We start from the raw sequence: 17,035 nt of genomic DNA on the forward strand, positions 1-17,035 counted from the left end.
AAACAGACCAAAACACAAACACTGAACACTTAACAATGGACCATGAAAATGAGGTCAAGGTCAAATAAAACCTGTGTAACAGACATATAGATCATAAAATATTTCCATACACCAAATATAGTTGACCTAATGCATAAAGTATTAGAAAAATAGACCAAAACTCAACTTTACAATTGAGAATGGAAACGGGGAATGTGTCAAGGAGACAACAACCCGACCAAAGATAAAGAACAGCAGAAGGTCACCAACAGGACTTCAATGTAGCGAGAAATTCCCGCAACTGGAAGGCGTCCTTCAGCTGGCCCCTAAACAAATATATACTAGTTCAGTGATAATGAACGCCATACTTATTTCCAAATTGTACACAAGAAACCAAAATTAAAATAATTCTTTGACCACTTAACAATGAAAATGAGGTAAAGGTCAGATGACACCTGTCAGCTAGACATGTTCACCTTACAATCATTCCATACACCAAATATAGTAGACCTATTGCATATAGTATAAGAAACAGACCAAAACACAAAAACTTAACTATAACCACTGAACCATGAAAATGAGGTCAAGGTCAGATGACACCTGCCAGTTGGACATGTACACATTAATGTCCTTCCATACACTGAATATACTAGACCCATGGCTTATAGTATCTGAGATATGGACTTGACCACCAAAACTTAACCTTGTTCACTGATCCATGAAATGAGGTTGAGGTCAAGTGAAAACTGTCTGACAGGGATGAGGACCTTGCAAGGTACGCACATAACATATATAGTTAACCTATTACATATAATATTAAAGAGAGAATTTAACATTACAAAAAATATTCACTTTTTTTTCAAGTTGTCACTGAAGCATGAAAATGAGGCCAAGGACATTGGACATGTGACTGACAGAGAGTTCGTAACATGAGGCATTTATATTCAAAGTATGAAGCATCAAGGTCTTCTACCTTCTAAAAATATAAAGCTTTTAAGAAGTTAGCTAACACCGCTGCCACTGGATCACTATCCCTATGTCGAGGTTTCTGAAACAAAAGTTGCAGGCTCGACAAAAAACTATGCTATAAATGTATAAACCTGTACAATTGAAGATTTCTTGTGATCGGGCAATACTGTGCAACAGAACAACAGAACATTTCTTACTTTTGGCCCCAATACTGTGCTATTTTACAATACTGTGTAATTGGAAATTTCTAAGTGACTTCTTGAAACTATTCAAAAAATTTGAAATTTCAAACCAACCAATAAATTTTTCACACTCCCTTGGAGTTCCAACCCAAACTCAATTTCAGAGTTCCCTTTGCGATTTTTGGCCCTTTTGGTCTCTTATTCCTGAAACTGTTAAGCAATAACCTCCAACATTAATCCAAGCCTTCCTTTCTGATATCGAATTTTGTGGTACAATTTCAAAGAGATATACTATTACACAAAAGTTTTGTCCAGAAACTACAAAAATCCTTGTTGTTGGCCCCTTCTTTCTTATTAAACTGTTGATACTATAACCCCTTACATCAATAACAACCTACATATTGGTGTATTGAACCTTCCAGTAAAATTTTATAAAGATCAAATCGTACAGTTTTGCCTATCAGGTTACTAAGATAATCGTTCAACTGATTAACGGGTTAACAGTAAGTTTAAGTTGATGTTTAAGGCCTCGTCTTTTTTACCCTACAAATGTACATTTTTGTAATACGATGATTGGCATTATAAGGCCCGTCTCTGAGGATTCCTGGCAAAGTTTGACTTGTTTTTACCGAATACACTATAACGTTCATACGAACTTCCGATTAAATTTTTTTTTAAATTCTTAATCCATAATCCCTTGATGTCTCAGAAAAATATTGTGGAGTGTTTCAATTCAAAATGATAAAAAAATTTCTTTCAGACCATTAACTATACAATAATTACATCCACGTTGATTTGCATTTCACAATTCTTTTTAGTTGGCATTTCGTTTAAAGTTTGACAAAGCCATGCACAATGGAGGTTGCACATTCAGATATAGGTCTACATAATATTCGATGAAAAATAAAATACTAATTGTGTTTCCTTAAGATCTTGCACAGAGCTAATAGACAAGTTGATCTGTCAAATTCATTACCACGACCATAATTTTCAAATAGAACAAAGTTATTTTAATGATTTCAATATACATTTATAGATCAAATCTATTGAAATTGAAAAAAGGTCTTGTTAACCGGTTAACATTTTTGGTATTCGGTCCTTCCAACAGTTAACCAGAAAATTTCTGGATCCGCCACTGTGATGAATTCTTTCATGATAACTTTATTTTGCTTTTCAGATCAATTAAAGATCAGCTCCATATACTATTACCTCTAGTCCTATAACATATGACCTCTGGGGCATTATTTACTATTTCTAGTTGCTGTTTTGATATTATTTTTTTTTACTAAAACTTTGAAACATAAGGCATATATATACAAAGTCTTCTACATCTTACATATACTGTAAAGGTTTTTAAGAAGTCAATTAACTGTCCCTATGTAGAGCTTTCTACAACTTAAGTCGCAGTCTTGACAAAAAACTTCACATTAACCAATGAACTATGAAAATAATGTCAAGGTCATACCTGCCATACAGATATATATCTACACTTTACAATAAATAAAGCTGACCTTTTGCTTAAAGTACTTGAAAAACAGACCAAACCTGAAAATGAGGTCAAGATAAGACAAAACTTGCCCGACTGACATTTACATATTACAATCACTCCATACACCACTTAAATATTTACTTTAAAAACAGGTCAAAACACAAAAACTTAACATTGACCAATAAACTACGAAAATGAGGTCAAGGTCAGATGATAACTGCCAGATAGTCATGTATAACTATTATTCCATACACCAAATATAATTGACCTGTTGCTTAAAGTACTTGAAAAACAGATATACCACATAAAATTAATATTATTCAATGAACCATGAAAATGAGGTCGCGGTCAGATGAAACCTGCCAGACTGACATGTATCAATTACAGTCATCCCATACACCATACCAAATGCTTCTAGTATTAAAGACACAGACCTAGTCGCATAACTCAGACCTTGATCACTGATCTATGAAATGATGTATATGAGATGCAAACTGTTCATCTGACAGTCATGTACACATTGCAAGGAATCCATAAACCAAACATAGATAACCAGTTACTCATGATAAGTGGAAATTCACATAAAAAAAATCAATTTGTTCTTTCAAGCAGTTGCTGAACCATGAAAATGAAGTCAAGGACATTTGACATATGACAGATGATAACTTTGTATCTCAAGGTATCTGCATACAAGACATAAACCATTCAGGCTGCCGCCAAATAGAAATACCTTCATCTCGCATACTGTGATAAATAACTGCAACTTTCATCGTATTAGAGACAAAATTGTTATCTATAACAGTTAACAAGATAATCATATGCGACTCCATGAAAGTAGTACACTATTATGCTCATAAATGTGTACAATAATGAGTGCACTCTGAAATTTCCTGCCAGCTTTAAAGAATTGTTAAATATACGTTGAGTCATTTCATAAACATTTTACACCAAGGACCACAATAACTGAGGGGGAGGACAGAGGGTACCCTTCTCCTTTCTCCTACCCCTCTTCTCCTTATTTTTTTTTTTTTAATTTACCGGAAAAAAGAGAGATATTTTATTTTTTCATATTTTATTTTTTTTCCAACTTTTTCTCCTTTCTCCCCGTCTCCCTTACCCCTGTCCTCCACCTCATAACTGTATGGTAAATAAACCATGTGAATGAGGTCAAGGTCATACAAAACTGCAAAACAGACAACCACAAGTTATTTCATTCAACAAATATAATAGAAACAATGCTTTTATTGTATTTGAGAGACCAGCTTTACCCCTAACTACAGGCTATAAAGAACCTGCATCATACACCTGGATCTATCTACGTCTTCAACATTGGCCTATTCCAACATTGTAGACAAATATCATCCATGACTGAAATCTCCTTTTGATTGATTGATGGTAATGTTACTGATAATTTTTACTTTTTTATCCTCAATCCTAAATAGTGGGAATCATGATAGAAAGCACAAGCTCTAGAATATTGTATTAACTTGGAAATATATATTTTCCAAATGTCATCACTGCTGGAATGTTGTTGAATAGAATTAGAAAGTTTACAATTAGAAGATGAAAGAAAGCAATCCTTATTGTCAATTTTTATATGTCTACCTGTTCTGTTCTAAACATGTGTTCATTATTAAAGTAGCTTTCCTGCATTTTAAACTATTTGTCTTGTTTTTTTTTTCTAATTTGATACACATTACTTTTTTCTGATAGGGAAAGGCCTGCAATAAAAACAAATTCAAATTCTCTTCTTTTCTTTAATCACATTTTAACTGCTTGCATTAGCACTGACAATACCCATTCTTATAAAGAATAGCAACATAATAATCTCAGTTCGCCAATGTCTTAAGGACATTAACTTACTATTAATGCTTCTGTATGAATGACGATGAATTAATAAATACATGTACAAAATGTCTATACAGCTTACAATGAACTTTATATGCAATCATCTTAATCAGAGAAATGTCAATGGACTGTTCACATCATGTGTTTGTGGTGCTACAGGGTAACACTTCATATAATATCAGCATTTTCAGCGAGTAATATTTCTTTTAAAAAATACTATTATAAAATTATTTATACAAGAGGTTACAGATTGTTTCATGTGCTTTATAACCATAACGGAACAGTCCTAAAAAAAATATAGTACTGTGTAATATGTGAATGTAATGCAAAATTATACAATAAAATTTTAATATTTATAAAATCTATTATTAAATTTGATTGATTGATTGTTGGTTGCTTAACGTCCATATTAAATTTGATCATTCATTCTTTATCTTAAAGTCATATATAAAGACTGTCTCCTCACCAAATTCTTACCATAACTGAACTATTTAAGTTCAGATTTTTAAGTTGGAAACAAAGTTTTATAATTTTAACATAAAGCATTAAAATTGTCTTACATCACTTCAGAATGGCTTGCTATTTAATATAAAGAAAAATATATCTCTTTTCTGTAAACTTTTTTTTTTAGGTTTAAGTGATTGAACTTGACTTTCTTCCATATGTGTAAATATTGATAAGATGCACAGCCCAGAAAGTATTTGAGGCGAATAATTTAACTTGAGATAGATATTCCAAAAATCAATTGTATTTTACACAATTCAAAATACAAACATTATGTTACAGAATAAATAAATTGCATTCATTATTAAAGAATAGTACATTAGTTGTGACAAAACACACATAAAATTAACATCTATGCATTGTCAATGTGATGGGAAGCACAGAAACATGAACTAGCCCTTTCCCAGAATTATAACAATTTGACCCAATCATTTTCCATGTTTTCTTTTGCAATCACAGCTCTAATTTCAATTGTTTATGACATGAAAAAACAGAAGTATGACATATGAACATATCTACAAATGATTAGTTTTCCCATATTTTTTACAGAATGAGAAGCCATAGAAATCTATATATAGAAATCATATTACAGGGGAAACGATTTCAACGAACAATGAATCTGTGAACTTCAGTGCTGACAAGCATGATCTTATCCTTTTCATTCAATGTAATCCCTGTAGAACTTCTATCTCTTCCTTACTACTGAACACATACTGTCTTCCTGACTCGATGGTGATGACATATCACCAAATACAATAAACGGTCATTTGCAAATAAAATCTAAATCTGAAAAAGTAAGAAGGAAAATTTGTTATAAAAATTTTAAAGGTTTAAAGCTTAATGAAACAATGAGCAATTTTGACTGTTTATTCTGTCACCAAATGCTTTTAATACTTTCATGGAAGCAGCATGCTGATAGTAGCATTGTAAACATTTTATGAAGTTGAATTAAAAATACACTCTCTTTAGGAATCTTCTATTTCATCAAATCCATAGATTAATAAACAAAAGAATCCATCAGACATTGAAAATAGACTTTATATTGAAAGCTTTATACATGCATGAAATATTTGCCATTACACAATAAGCAACCAACATTTAATGAATGAAATCATGTAAAAAATTTCAAGTAAGTCATCAATTTGTTGATCCAGGCAAATTGCCCTTCTTCACCTTCTTAAAACAGTGTTGATAATAAAGTATTCAAGAATTTAAATTGTTCAGCTCTGGCCTCAACCTTGAAAGATATAATACTTACGTTTTATATACATCTACTATTGTTCCTTCATTGCTCTTCATATGCATAACCAATTAATGTTGTTTCTCTACAAAATAAATATAACAAAGGTTGAAGAACTTGATATAGTTGATAGTTCAGAATTATGACTTGCTACTCTTTCTCTTAAGATATAAACTACATGAAGAATAATCCTCTTTCTCTTTTCTTTATTTAAACATTAGAATATAAAACATTATCATACAAATCTTGCATTAATTTTTATTAGTTTCTTGTAAGACATGTGACAATGTGTGTGTACTTCAGAAATGATTATATTATGTTATTTTTCTACACAGGTGAGTTTTTGAAAACAAAACTGATTAAAAGAGAATGCCTTACAAATGCAAATAAATTTTCTTTTTGATTTTGATTCAGAATTCTATTACCAAAATTGTCATCAACAGTATGCAATACAGTATGTGAATATTTGTACATATAACGTAAAATTATTTTGATTTTATCCTTTAAATGTACTTATAAATTCATATTTAAATTTGTTTTAAAACTTACTGATTAGGCAGTTGGTAAGCAGATGCTTGACTTCTGAAACAAAAAAAATTGTTATATATAAAGGCAACAGTAGCATACCGCTGTTCAAAACTCATAAATCCATGGACAAAAAACAAAATCGGGGTAACAAACCAAAACCGAGCGAAACGCATTAAATATAAGAGGAGAACAACGACAAAACACCGAAACACAACACACACAGAAACGGACCAATCATCAGACAAAACACCACGAGAATAACAAATATAACATGAAATATATATATCATTTATACTATTTTGCATGATGAAAAGATTGGTATATTTCCTTCTAGAAACTAGTTTTTTCATTAGGCTGTAATCTTAATATGTTCTCCATTAATTTTAAAGCAATATAAACAATTTCTTCACAGTATACAAACAATAAGATAACTGGTATTAATGTCAAAAAGACAACTATTCACAAGACAGCAAAAGACGAATGTGTAAACAAATATACTTACAATACTAAACCATCATCAAATGTCATTATCTTTTCTGTATTTGAAACAGCACTGTTAAAACAAAATACATTTGTTATTATCATCTACAGTCATATTCTAAATTGATTTAACAGGAAAGCACAACTATGATATTATCTTTTAAAAAATTCTTAAAAAAACAACATTTTTTTAAATTTTTTACCTCTAGATCTCATTGGAATCCTTTTTTTGTTGTTGGGTAGCTGTCTCACTCACACACTCAGTACATTTTCTTTTTATAGTATATGAATTGAAAACTGGTTACCAATACATGAATGAATTATGTTGAATATTTTCTTAAGGTATCAATGTGTATATATGAAGTGATTATGGTAGAGTTGACTCACTTGGCTTTGGCATACATTATCATGTGATTCAAGGTTGTTTCTCTTTTTTTTTTACATTAATTAGCATGTTTGTTGAGTTGAGTATATAAAGTTAAGTATGTCAGTAAATCTGGTTTAGATGATTTACTTGGCACAAGCATGCATTTGCATATTTGACTAAATAAGGATATAGTTGACTTACTTTGCTTTAGCATGTGTTAGTATATGAGACTTGAGGTTGGTAGACTGTGCAAACTTTTTATTGCAGCCATCAAATGGACAAACATATGGTCTGTCCCCTGTATGTATTCTAACATGTGTCCGTAAGTTAAAGTCTAGTGAAAATCTTTTACCACAGCCTTCAAATGTACACTGCAAAATAAAATGTTAACAATAGTTAGAATCATCATAAAAAGTTAAATTACAAATTCAAATTTGATTAAACTAGCTTCGATTTCTCAGTTGTAAGTAAATTTAGTAATACATATATATTGTATCAAAATTGTGAGGCCAAAAATTAAGCAAGTTTGAATTATACAAAGGGACAATTTTACTTTCAGCTTTTAAGTACACTGATCCTGAAGCCTATATATTTGACAGTGAGCATATAAGAAATAAGATCCTCCATGGTCAAATTATAAAATCTGCCCCTCTGTATAAATTTTCAGCAAAAATATCCAATTTGAAATTTCTTCTGTGAAAAGTGCTTCTTGAAATACATGGTGAGAACACATGATATATTTTGAAATTGGGACTATGGTTCTTTTGCAAACTTTTAGTAACCAGCAAATAACCCATATACTAAATACATTTCCATTTGAATTATTTGCATCTCATCTTGAAATATTATCTCAATTGATCTCCGGCATACGCTGTTGTTTCTTTAGATACATATTAACTCCAATTTAAAGTATTTGTATTCACCTGAAATGGTTTCTCCCCTGTGTGTACAAGTTGATGCCGTTTTAACTTAGAACTTTCAACAAAGGCTTTTCCACATTCTGCACAGACATGTACCCTTGGTCCATGTGTGTGTAGATGTTTGCGCATGGCTGAGTTATCACGAAACATTTTATTGCAACCCTGTAATAAAAGAACATGTAATGTAATACTTTTGAAAAGATTAATTTTCAACTTGTTAAAAAAGCCGCAACAAACATTCTTAATGGTTTTAGTCATATAATCAATCAAGAACTATAGACAATTCTACAAGACAATCTAAAAATTTACATATTTTAAATTCAATGGTCAGTTGTCAAACAGAATATGATGACCTGTAGATAAATTTGTTTTTTGTTTGTTTGGTTGCTGTCTCATTTGAATATACTCCACATCTTTTTATCCACCACAGCATTTTAAATAATTTATTTTTGGCATTGTTAAAACAGATACAAATACATGTAATACAAAGTTTGATTCAGTAAACTGTAATGACCTTTTTCTACATGGGATTATTACAACTAAACAGGAAAAAAAACCCAGTAAAATCTAAACTAAGTGAGGAAGTTTTTTATTACATCTAGAATTATACCTTGTGTGGACAAGGAACAGTTCTTGGCACATCATCTGCAGCTTTTCTTGGCTTTATTCTGAAATAATCAAATATAAATGTTAATCTTTTGAATGTTTTCAATCTTTTTTTAATAAATATTTTAGCGCTGCTTGCACATATAGATAATAAATTTTGGGCAGAGTTGCATTAGATTACAAGCATGATGAAAAATAAATACATGTATAGTACTTATTTTATATTATGGCGCCACAAGCTAAATTTTTATTCATTTTTTTTTAGCTAAAATGAATGCATCCAAAAGTTGTAGCTTTTTTTTTCTTTTCTGGGTGAAATTGAATATACAGTATACATGCAAGTCAGTAACACAAATCTCCATTTAATATTCAGGTCCGCAATCTGAATCCTGTAAGGTTTTTTTTTTTAAAAGTCTTAAACAACATGGTTTGTCTGTTTGCTCAGCTTGACATTACAAAATCACAATGCCTTAAAAATATTCCAATTCATGCATGATGTAATGAGGTTATAAGAATTAACATGTGACCAATGAATGATTTTATAGACGTTACCTTGTCAATGATCAAAAGCAGACAATACAATAGCTAATATTGAAATATTTGGTCCCTTCCCCTGTGAGATAAATACCTTGAGTGCTGTAGCAACTGCATGTCTCTTGGCTGGAGACTGAAATTAACAACAAATCCAATTTGTTTATTTGAAATGAATATGGATTTTCTTTTAACTCATTATTCTATATTGAAAACAAACTAATATTAAAGTAATCAGCGCTTTAAAAAATAATAGAACAAAACACCTTTTAACCCTTTCCTCCATTGAATTTTTTTTTGCATACTTGATTTGCATAGGATTTTTCAATAAAATTCTGAAAATATGCTTTCAAGTATTAATGCATTGCGAAAAATAAATATTTCCTCAAAAAAAATCAGATGGATATTCCTATGATATTCCTTTCATATTGGATACAAATTTTGTTAAGTTTACTTATTGTTATTCTTTTACATTTCTACATTGGCTAGAGGTATAGGGGGAGGGTTGAGATCTCATAAACATGTTTAACCCCGCGGCAATTTGCGCCTGTCCCAAGTCAGGAGCCTCTGGCCTTTGTTAGTCTTGTATGATTTTAAATTTTAGTTTCTTGTGTATAATTCGGAGTTTAGTATGACGTCCATTATCACTGCACTGTACTATTGTGCATATTTTTAGGGACCAGCTGAAGGACACCTACGGGTGTGGGAATTTTCGCTACATTGAAGACCCGTTGGTTGCCTTCAGCTGTTGTCTGCTCTATGGTCGGGTGGTTGTCGCTTTGACATATTCACCATTTCCTTTCTCAAATTTATTATGACATTTTAGTAGTCAAGAGCATTTCAACTGAGGTACTACAGAGGTGTCAAAAGGCGTCATTATGGAGGAAAGGGTTATACTTAGTAATAAGAATGCAAAATATGATGCAATATAATCAATCTACTGGCAAAGGCAATAACTGAAACATGTGAAATGCTATCTGGGAACTCAGTTAGCTTTTTTATTAGAATGAATTATAACTACATACAAAGAATTCAAGTTATGGAGCCCATTTGACCAACATTGAGGAAATGAGCTTTAACATAGATAAAAGAAGATGTGGTATGAGTGCCACTGAGACAACTCTCCATCCAAGTCAAATTTTATAAAAGTAAACCATTATAGGTCAAAGTACAGTCTTTAACACAGAGCCTTGACTCACACTGAACAGCAAGCTATGAAGGGTCCCAAAAACGACTAGAGTATTATCATTCAAATGGAAAACCAAGTCTTATCTTTATAAAAAATCAAGAAATGAGAAACACTTTTGAACCACAGCAACAAATTTTACTTGCATATTTAATTACCATACCAGATATTGGACAAATCTTAGCCTCATAAGTATGTATCCTTTGTATTGAGATGTTCTGTGTTTTCTTGTTTTTTTTCATGTTTTGACTGTTCCTCTATAATGCAGTTACCTAATGCATTCATAAAGATACCTAATTGGCACATGGATCATTAAATGCCATGATAATTCTTTAGACTAATAGTTGAAAAAATAATTGAAGTGCAAATTGCAATGTTAGTTAGAAACAAAAATACTGTTATTAAAGAAGTGACTTGTTGAGTTACTACAGCACTCAGAAATAATAAAAAGAACTTTGTATCAAATAACAATACTGGTCTAGTAACCATGTAATGTAGGAACATGTACACTAAAGGCCATTTATTGACTATTTGGTAGTTGAAATATAATTATCAACTGTACTCCAAGTCGGGTATTCAGAAAAAGTATGATTTTAATGGCAATGATATGTATTTCCACTAAATACATTTAAGCAATGATAAAACCATGCAATAGCTATGTTTGAATTTAACATTTAGCAGTAGCATTTTTTTAATTATAAAGGCTAAGCAAAGCAAAGACCAAAGGGAGAACACTGACCCCTAGTTTGAAAAGTAAGATCCCAAGTAATCATACATTTGTAGATAAGGAATCTTGATGCAGGAATAAACTGATGGTTTTATTCTTTAAACTAGGTGGGACACTGTAAGTGGTTCAAAGTTAATGTCATACTATATATCTAGATAAGTTAAAGGAAAATTGTGTGCCAAGAATCAAAACATTTAGTGTACTCTACCCTTCTAGTTACTATCAAGTGGGTTATTAAAATATACCCTATTCAATAAATTGTTGCTAGGAAATTATCTTTATTGTTTATCTACTTTCCTTCTTAGAATAGTGAACCAATTCAATTAACTTATGAGTCCTTTTGTGATTTTTCATTTGCCATTAAGATCGTTTGAACCCCACCCCCCTGTACAAATTTGGGTTAAATTTTTACAAGAGGTTACATAACTTAAGCTGACTTATCAATATGGGTCTGCTTGAATTTTTGTGAGACAAATATGACATTAGAACAATTAATACATGAACATGTTATACAATAAGTTAGTGCAAATTAGTGTAACCCAATCAAAATATATCTTAAAGGTTAGTACATTTTATTCTTTTTAGTATTCCAAGCAATGAATTAATGCATGCATGCAAATTAATTTTCAATTCTGTATCAAAACAACATGTTGGCTACATTGTATGTTGTCAAATTTCACCATCCAAAATTAAATGAGAATATATGGTTGAGCTTTTTTTTTAAACTTTTAAAATTTAATTTTCATAAAAAAAAAAAAGTAATGCATCAACTCAAATATCCTTTTATAAAAGTTTGATTAAGTTGTATTTTTTTATATTAAATAATAAAATCAATTCATACCTAAAACTTTTTTTTAACTTTTTCTGACATATATGCTATCATTTGGTCTATAACTTTGGTCAGTTAAAATTTGACAATATTTGTATAGCCTCTGTGTTGCATTGATGTTAAGCAAAATTTAAATGTAAAAAAACAACATTTTGCTTACAACAGGATAAAATTTTGTTATTATGATTTATTTAAGCATGAAAATGTGAAGTGGTGGTTGCAACATAGAGTTGACAAATCCAAAAGTTATGCCCATTTGTACATGCATGTATTAATTTATTATAGTACTGTACATACATGTAACTATAATACCTACATGAACTATTGAGCAATAAATCAAAATTTTAGAATGACACATGCACATACATTAATATGTCAATCATTACTGTACCACTGACTACCAGACTACATTCACTCCACATCATAGTAATGATACTTGTAGAATTCAAAGCAAAGAAAACTTTGAAAGGGCAAGCTTTCCTCGGGTGTTTCTACTTTTTTCAGGATTTTTTGTATTTTTTTCAATTTGAACAAAAAAAATCCAGACAGGACTTTTTTTTACATTGCTCCCTCTAACATGTCTTATTCAGATTTTTTCTCCAAATATTTCTCTTTCAACTGCAAAAATACTGAACTTAGACATGTTAGAGGAAAATCAATTAGCAAAGTCCATAATCACATGGCAAAATCAAATAACAAAACGCATCAAAGACGAATGAAACTGTCATATTCCTGACTTGGTGCAGACCCCACTGTGACTTCAAAGTGCTTTTTGAAATGTTTATACATGTATATGTATTAAGGCACAGATGCAGGGTTTCCGCTGGCAGTCGCCATTTTCGCAATTTGCGAAAAAATAATAATTGTGGCGATAAAAATTCGTCATTTGCGAAAGAATTTGGCGAAAGAAATACAAAGAACGATTTATTTTCCTCCATCTTGTTTATTTACTTTTTTCGAGTTTCTCGGACTTTACCCGATCAGACAATACTCGGAATTCACCTTGACCTCATTAAGGTTTGGACAGAAAATCAATAATCAGCTGATTGCATTTTATAGCTATCGAAAACAAAGGACTATATTATTAAAGGTGTTGATTGAATTGTTTGACAAAATGATATGGTTAAATGGCTTCTGCTAAATGTCACATACCGAATTTATTTACCACTTTGCGACGCACGTGTTTGAAGCAAACTTTTGACGTCTCCTCCGCTTTTAAAGATAAAAGAAAGCTGTTGTTGTGACGAAAAATGTCCAAAAGCAAGAAAAATCTCGGATTCAAAACTTTAATTATCCTTTGACTTAAATAGCGGTAATTGATTAGGAAGAGGTTTTTAAAGTCGTTTGAGTGACACACGTGTTTCAAGCCTAGTTTTACGTCTCAACTTTTTCATTACCGATGGTCAAGAAAAAAAAACTGTTATTATGAAGAAATCTATCCAAAAGGTTGGCTCCAAAGAGGGTAGCCCTTCAATGTTATGACTACACATGAAACGAGGGATCAATTTCATGTGATAAAAGCTTTTGTTTTGTTGTAAAAAAAAATTCTTAGTACAAAAGGGAACATCAGTATTTTTCTTTTAAAGAAACTTTCCCTACGAACTATACTGGTATTATATAGTCAAAACATGTCTATTTATTTTGTTATATTCCAGGACGTATATCTTCTTTATTATGAAAAGTATAGTGGCCCAATCAATTAGAAAAGTTGTTTAAAATACAATGAATAGTTTTCCCTTTTGAATTAAAATTTCTGTTGTTTTAAAGTAAATTTTTAGTGTTTATCCATTAACATGTAAACTCTAAAATAAGTTTGAGAGCATAATCATAAACACACTGGGCAAAATCATATTATTTAAGGGAAAGGGGGGAGGGGAGGGGGTGGAAAAAAATGTAAATTTTAAACGAAAAATATATTTATGTTATTTGGCGAAAAATATTTTGTTTGGCGAAAGAGGTGGCGAAAAAAATAATTGACCCAGGGGAAACCCTGCACAGATGAAATTTTGTCAGGTAGAGAAACAAGCACACATATCATTTTGAGTTACAAATCTAGCAATAAAAATAAGGAGATGTGGTCTGTCAACCAAAGTTTCAATGACAAAGATTACTAAATGTTGCATGTTCACAAATCCCTCATTACCCAGCTTGGTTAAGAATAAATAAGAACATAACATACACATTTTAACAAGACAATCGAAATAATTTTGCATCTTTAATTTTTTATTTAATTATACCTGGCAAATTCTGCAAGTTGTTTTGGGTCACTTAAATCAAGTCCAGGAATACCACCCGGTGGCAGTTTTTTGCCAGTCATATATTCTGTAAAATCAGCATCTGTTTCTGATACTTCATCTTCTAGTTTTATTTTGTCATCCCCACCTGAAATATTTGATAGCTTATATAATTGAATGACATAAGTTTAAAAACCTTTCCTAAAGTAATACCTTCACAGTAAATTTAAACAATTAACTTTAATGGTTTCAAAGTGCTCTTTTGTTCATTTTTTGGAACATTTTTAAATGTATTTCATTTGTAAACCAATAAATTAAAGATTTAAAAGAGAGGTTGAGAGCTTCTGTCCTTAAAACAGGAGCAGTTTTCACGATTAGTGGCAGCCCAGGCTAGTAAAATTGCTCTCGGGCCTGTCAAAATCATACAATGTATCTACAGGCCAACAGAATTCGAATCGAACTAAAAGTTTTCAAAAAATTGAGCTCTGGGCCTGTAGATTTAATAGTTCATCATGAAAACTACAGGAGGCTGTTAAAATGCCAGCAAACTGGGTTTTGTTATATTTTTTATAATTGTCATTGTAAATGCCTTGCCCTTACATTAATGTTCTTCTGATAATTGATTTTATTTTGATCATGACAGCCCTTAATTTTAGTTGGAAAACAAAGAATTTTTATTTGTACACCGTATATAACAAAATTCTAAGCATGTTGTTATTCTTATTTGGGTTTGTTTTTCTCGTTCATTTGAAGCTGAATCACGAAAATCTCGTATTATACAATAACTATTTATAGACTCCTCTACTTTATAAAAAGTTTTGACCTTCACTTAACAAAATTTTCTAAATAAAGAAATCACGTGATAAATTACACGGTTGAATGCAAAGAAAATCATACAATGTATCTACAGGCCAACAGAATTCGAATCTAACTAAAAGTTTTCAAAAAATTGAGCTCTGGGCCTGTAGATTTAATAGTTCATCGTGAAAACTACAGGAGGCTGTTAAAATGCCAGCAAACTGGGTTTTGTTATATTTTTTATAATTGTCATTGTAAATGCCTTGCCCTTACATTAATGTTCTTCTGATAATTGATTTTATTTTGATCATGACAGCCCTTAATTTTAGTTGGAAAACAAAGAATTTTTATTTGTACACCGTATATAACAAAATTCTAAGCATGTTGTTATTCTTATTTGGGTTTGTTTTTCTCGTTCATTTGAAGCTGAATCACGAAAATCTCGTATTATACAATAACTATTTATAGACTCCTCTACTTTATAAAAAGTTTTGACCTTCACTTAACAAAATTTTCTAAATAAAGAAATCACGTGATAAATTACACGGTTGAATGCAAAGAAAGGAGCCATCTTGTCCATTTCCAAGGTCATTTTCCATTTTCAATAAAATATTCTTAGTTTCAACAAGTTTCAGTGAAATTAGTTCACAATCATCTCCAACATAATTTAATTTATCAAAATTTTCATTAAAAGACATTGCATGACTCCAGCGCATACGAGAAATGGGTTAAAATTCGCGGTCATCTTTCTGCAAATGGCCGCGGTCCGCCATTGCAAATTTACACCGCCATGTTCTTGCAATGGCTGAAATAATATGGCGGCGCCCATGAATTCACTATGGCCGACAGCTAAATCAAAACAAACATCTTAACTTGACTTGAAAAACATTGTCAGCCCTCAAATTGAATGAAAAAGGGTAAAAATACGTTGGGTGTGTCTACTTGAACATTCCATAAAAAGACAATGACGTCATTTCATACTGTCCTGTCTGTACGAACTATTGACAGGATTTCTTTGATTATTTTGACTTATTTTCGCTATTTTGACACAATAATGTACCAAAACTCATGACCAATAGTTTAAACTTTAAGAATAAGATATATACTGACCCGTAGCCCACATTGTTACTGAAAATTCTCCTTCCAAAGTTTTTATTTGAACCTGTTTTTGTTCCCATTTCTTCGATGATGAAGGCGAATCAAAGTTCAATTCTCCAAGTGTTCCAGCACTAACATAATTTTTTGAGCGACTTCCTTTCTTTTTACTCCCTTTGCCCTTTCTATATGTACAAATTTCTTCTGTAGATACTTCTATTTCAGGCGCAGGAACAGGTATACTGTCAACATACACGAGGTGAGGATCACCGACGACTTCCTCACGAGTTTGTAAAATTATTTCTTCCTGTCCATCTGGCAAGGGTTGTAAAGCTATCATAGGTTGCACTTCAATTGTTTCATCAGTCGTTTCAACTGTCTCTATCGGCACTTCAACAGGGATCGATTCCACCTCAACTTCTTGAATTTCAACTTCCGAACCAATGATGGACGCCATGTTGGTAATGGCGGCCAGCAAGTTTTGTTCGCTGGGGGTCGTAGTTAACTCATTTGTCACGTGATA

At 31.4% G+C, this 17,035-nt stretch overlaps 1 protein-coding gene across 2 annotated transcripts; it reads right to left on the reverse strand.

The window, feature by feature from the left end:
• Positions 1–4,880: 4,880 nt before the first annotated feature.
• LOC134711518 (transcriptional repressor protein YY1-like) lies at positions 4,881–17,018 on the reverse strand. Of its 2 annotated transcripts, XM_063572147.1 has the most exons (10): positions 16,528–17,016; positions 14,623–14,767; positions 9,741–9,779; positions 9,117–9,174; positions 8,510–8,668; positions 7,788–7,957; positions 7,242–7,292; positions 6,761–6,793; positions 6,230–6,296; positions 4,881–5,757 (listed from the first exon to the last, which is right to left on the reverse strand). In XM_063572147.1, the coding sequence occupies exons 1-9, from the start codon at positions 16,967–16,969 to the stop codon at positions 6,257–6,259; spliced, it is 1,137 nt and encodes a 378-aa protein (XP_063428217.1). In that variant the 5' UTR covers positions 16,970–17,016; the 3' UTR covers positions 4,881–5,757; positions 6,230–6,256. The 2 variants fall into 2 exon arrangements, with proteins under 2 accessions (XP_063428217.1, XP_063428218.1); XM_063572148.1 differs by lacking the exon at positions 9,741–9,779 and having other exon boundaries at positions 16,528–17,018.
• Positions 17,019–17,035: the final 17 nt, after the last annotated feature.

Source organism: Mytilus trossulus, chromosome 3 (genome assembly GCF_036588685.1).
Source record: "Mytilus trossulus isolate FHL-02 chromosome 3, PNRI_Mtr1.1.1.hap1, whole genome shotgun sequence".
Taxonomy (NCBI): Eukaryota; Metazoa; Mollusca; class Bivalvia; order Mytilida; family Mytilidae; genus Mytilus; species Mytilus trossulus.

Bases quoted from the DNA above. Each gene is read 5' to 3' on its own strand.
- LOC134711518 (XM_063572147.1), bottom strand. From the start codon at position 16,969: ATGGCGTCCATCATTGGTTCGGAAGTTGAAATTCAAGAAGTTGAGGTG. The intron at 8,669-9,116 runs GTATAATTCTAG...CTTTTATTACAG, and splicing joins CTGTTCCTTGTCCACACAAG to GGTTGCAATAAAATGTTTCG. The intron at 6,794-7,241 runs GTAAGTATATTT...TTTTTGTTTCAG, and splicing joins TTTGATGATGGTTTAGTATT to AAGTCAAGCATCTGCTTACC.